Genomic DNA, 4,231 nt, shown 5'->3' with positions numbered 1-4,231 from the left:
AATTTGGTACCTCGACAAGTGATTTATCTTCCAAGTAATATTAGGATCAATATTTAGGCACATATAACAACAATGTTCACAAAACAAAAAAATTAAACATGTAGTTGGATAATTTGTTTACATCTATGGTTATTGCTAGATTCTTATTATGTATTGTGAATTTTGTTGCACATTATACAAAAGAAAGCCTATCCAATTTGTGAAAATTCAAGTCGAAAACATAAGATATGTAAATCTTCCTAAATGTCAAAAATAACCATGCTTTGTTTTCATGTAAATAAGGTTCCAATCCAATAATTAGCTCCATATTTGAATCCCAAATCAGATTCTGATAAATGGTTCCATATAATTTCTCTGTTAAGCACTCATAATAACTTAAGCAAAAAGAAAGCACTCATAAAAACTTAAGCGATTAAGGAGTTGTTTCCTTTTGACTTAACGAGCTTAATATGTTAAACACTTAATTTTGACTTAATAACTTATATCTTATAAATTCGATTATTATTTGTTAAAAGTAATATATTTATTTATAAAAATGATATGTGATTCATAACAGATCTCCAATAAACATTCACCATCATTTCTATAAAGAAGGGTAAAGCGATCATTTTCTTTTTTTCAGACTATCAAACTAGTCCCAAAATTGTAAGAAATTTTAGGGAAATTGCAATCACTTTCACTTCAAATGAAAATGAGCAGGAAAAATCCTATTCATATGATCCTTTGAAACGAATCTAAGCAAACTATCACGCGTAGTTATTTGATCACTATACAAATGCAAATCCAGTATCATAATTGATAATTCATCACAATCAGAAACCAAATTCAACCAAAGTATATCTAAGATTACAAGAAATTAAAGTGAAGAAGCATACTGTCAATTAGGTGATTTGAAGGTAGAAGTCTGTGGAAGTGAAATCGGACCTCTCCTTGATTCATTATCATCCAAAAGCCTTTGAACCCTCTTCTTAGCACAATACTGCCTATCAAAATGCTTCACCTACAATACAAAATCATCAAAAACATAGATCATGACTTCTATCTAACTTTCCTGATCAAATTAAGCTGTTTGATTGCATAATGAAAAACGCAGATATTGTTAAAAGGGGGTTTTTTTGATTGAATTACCCAGGTGCGACGACAGACGTTGTCATAATCTTGTCTAGTTTTCTTGCATTCAACAGGATAGAGGAGACCTACGGAGGCGATTTCTGTGGGTTTCTTGTTCGATTCTTTCTCTAGGCATGCGTAGAATGCATCGCGAGCCTAGTGATTAGGGAAAATTTTCAGATATTAAAACGCAATCACATGTTGTGTGACGGATAGTTACCTTGTAGCAAGCTTGTCTAGCGTCAGAGAGGACGTCCGTATGGATTTTGTCTGGGTATTTCGAGGCGTATGCTTCCATCGCCATTTTCGTAGAATTGCTTGTTTCTTGCTCTGTAAATCTGTAATCTGTATGATGATCATTTGGTGGGCTTTTACAGCTGATCACAGCAAAATGGCTTAAAATGGGCTTCCAATTTAGCCATAAAAATTACGATTCATGGCCCATCTTCAAATGAAAGCAAATTAACAACGCGTCAAGGTTCAAGACATAATCAACTTATCAACATCAAAGTCATCAAGTCGCTTTGGGCTTTTGACAAATAGGTCTTTGTTTCATAAGACCATCGACAGCATCTTTCAAAACATTTGCAACGCCAGATATTTTAAGCTTATGATATTTATGTCTATAATAATGTATTAACTAGGTATATAAAACTATATTTATATTAAAACGCCAGATATTTTAAGCTTATGACGATATTCATGTATATAATAATGTATTAACTAGGTATATAAAATATATATTAAATCTCATGGACTTTAACAACAGTATACTTTGCATGTTTTCAAATTGTGCCACCAAATTTTTGTCAATTGTTGTTTCGTCCCTCGCCGCCCCTATCATCCAATCACCGACTATTTCCACCGCCTTCTAGAGCTTTCATATACCTTCAATCTTTGGACTGCTTCCCAAAAAATTCCCCATCGCCCTCTTCGATGCCCATCCCCATCAGCCATGGGGGGACAAAATAGGGCCCAATTTTTTTTCATTATATATTTTTATTTAAAAATACAAAATTATAATAAAGATAAGGGCCCTTTTTTATTGTTCGTCCTAGGCCTTTAAAAATATTTCATTTTTCAGACTGGCCTTGCCATCAACGAGAGGGAAAGGGAAAGACAAATTGTTACCAGAAATTGAGAGGGAAGGGGAAAGACGAACCAAAAAACCGAGGGTGAGTCGAACAGTAAACCATTATGACGAGACTTTAAGCCATTTGAAATTTCATCGAACTTTATAACTTCACGTCTCCACCACCATATCCATCAGGTATGAAAAATCAAGCTTTTACTCTTTTTTTATGAACCTTCTGGGTTTGGTCATTCTCGATTATAAGGAAAACAAATTCTCATTTCTTATCAGTTGGAGGACATGAATATTGCTTTTCTAGCAGGTCTTAAAGTATCAAAATTTCTGTATCTTGGCGATCTTCAAGTAACATCAAAATTTTCATCAATATCAAAAAAAAATTAAAAAAACTTTAATTGGTGCATTAGTTTTCATAATGATCAACGTTTTGGTGAAATCGAAATTCGGAGTACATTCAGAGTCTTTAGTTATCAGCAACATAGGTGGACCTGTGGTCCACCTAATTTGTTCAGGAAAATGGTGATGGAGATTGTTAGGAACAATGTTAGTTAACTTCATTTTCATTTATCTTTGATAATCTTGTCATGTATTTATTTAAAAGTAATATTCATTGGCATTAATGTTACGAAAAGTGACATTATGGAAGAAGCTTTACGTAATCTAAACATGGTAAAAATCAGAAAGAACAAGACCATCATTGACCCTTCTACATTATGCAAGTACTGGAGCTCAAATATGGCAACAGAAAAGCAGAGGCTTTTACATTCTTTTACATGGACTGATGTTTGTATGTTTTTTTCAAACTGGATCTTACCTATATAGATGATAACAAAAATGTGATGTTAAATGTTTGTGATTTTAATTTTTTTGCTATGGAATCTGAAACAGGTGATGTTTTTGTTGGGGTTTGTCCTTTGGCTATGTAGGCAGCTAAAAAGGTTAGGCATGTGTATGCAAATGATTTAAACCCTCATGCTATTGATTATATTGAAAGAAATTACATCCTCAACAAACTTGAAAGAGAAATTGAGGTTTGTCTCTAAACTTCAGTCTTTTCACTTCACTTCATTTTTTATCAATAAAACAAAGGATACATGCAGAATAATACCAACATACTATTAACTTCAGTTCATGTATTCTGGCATCTTACTTTCCTTTTTTTTTTCTATCTATTATAACATCATATTTTTAGTTGTTCTTTTTTTATTTTTATTTTTTTTTATTTTTTATAAAGACAATGTATTACTTTGAAGAATATATCCGATTGTAGCATTTTACTTTGTTTTTTCCTTATTATGAAACATTTTGGGATAAAATGACTAAATTACCCTTACTCCTACTTCATCTAATGTTGCTAATTTTCTTGATATACATTAGATTCAGTATAATCCCTACATGAATTTGAAATTCTTGATATTTTCACTTTCTACATATTGTAATGATTTTTACATGTTATAAATAGAATAAAATGTCATAATTGTTTTTTAATTTCATAATATTTACGATATATATTAAATCTCATGGAGTCGGTGATCAGTGATCGTTTCAACTTCTGATTTTTGCCACATGTTTTTTACTTTTTGGAAAAATTGGTCCCTTTGCCTCTTTCGGAGTTGTGCCACCAAATTTTTGTAAGTTGTGCCCCATGTTTTTATTGGGATTGAAATGTCATTATGCTTCTGCTGATATGATGTAATTTGTATTGTGTAGGACCATGATTGTTTATATAGCAAAGGATTGTTGTTAAGCCTACTCAAAAGAATAGTAACCATGTTGAAATTACATTGTTGTCGTGTTATCGACTGAAGTTTATTACATCTCCACCTACCAAGGTCGATATTTTCATGGACTCATGGTCAGGCGAAAATCTTCCTTTTTAACTATGAAAGTGAAATATATGTTTTTGTTTATAAGTCTTATTTTGGATTACTACTTTTACCTAGCTTCACCCACAAAATGGTGATATTTGCTGAAAGATTAAGGAGAGAAGGACAAGATATTTCTCAAGTAGAAATGTTAGGAAAGTTTGTT

The 4,231-nt window shown here is 32.0% G+C and overlaps 1 protein-coding gene across 1 annotated transcript; it reads right to left on the bottom strand.

Annotated features, from left to right (window-relative positions):
• Positions 1-653: 653 nt before the first annotated feature.
• On the bottom strand, positions 654-1,481 carry LOC145051446 (Cytochrome c oxidase, subunit Vib family protein). Its single transcript, XM_078999425.1, has 3 exons — positions 1,331-1,481; positions 1,129-1,266; positions 654-1,000 (listed from the first exon to the last, which is right to left on the bottom strand). The coding sequence occupies exons 1-3, from the start codon at positions 1,412-1,414 to the stop codon at positions 878-880; spliced, it is 345 nt and encodes a 114-aa protein (XP_078855551.1). The 5' UTR covers positions 1,415-1,481; the 3' UTR covers positions 654-877.
• Positions 1,482-4,231: the final 2,750 nt, after the last annotated feature.

This window comes from Lactuca serriola, chromosome 5, assembly GCF_051521515.1.
Source record: "Lactuca serriola cultivar US96UC23 chromosome 5, Lser_US96UC23_V15, whole genome shotgun sequence".
Lineage (NCBI taxonomy): Eukaryota > Viridiplantae > Streptophyta > Magnoliopsida > Asterales > Asteraceae > Lactuca > Lactuca serriola.
Note: the sequence above shows the minus strand (reverse complement) of the source record. Positions and strands in the feature narration are given on the sequence as shown.

Bases quoted from the DNA above. Each gene is read 5' to 3' on its own strand.
- LOC145051446 (XM_078999425.1), bottom strand. From the start codon at position 1,414: ATGGCGATGGAAGCATACGCCTCGAAATACCCAGACAAAATCCATACG. The intron at 1,267-1,330 runs GTAACTATCCGT...CCTAATCACTAG, and splicing joins CTAGACAAGCTTGCTACAAG to GCTCGCGATGCATTCTACGC. The intron at 1,001-1,128 runs GTAATTCAATCA...TTTGTATTGTAG, and splicing joins ACGTCTGTCGTCGCACCTGG to GTGAAGCATTTTGATAGGCA.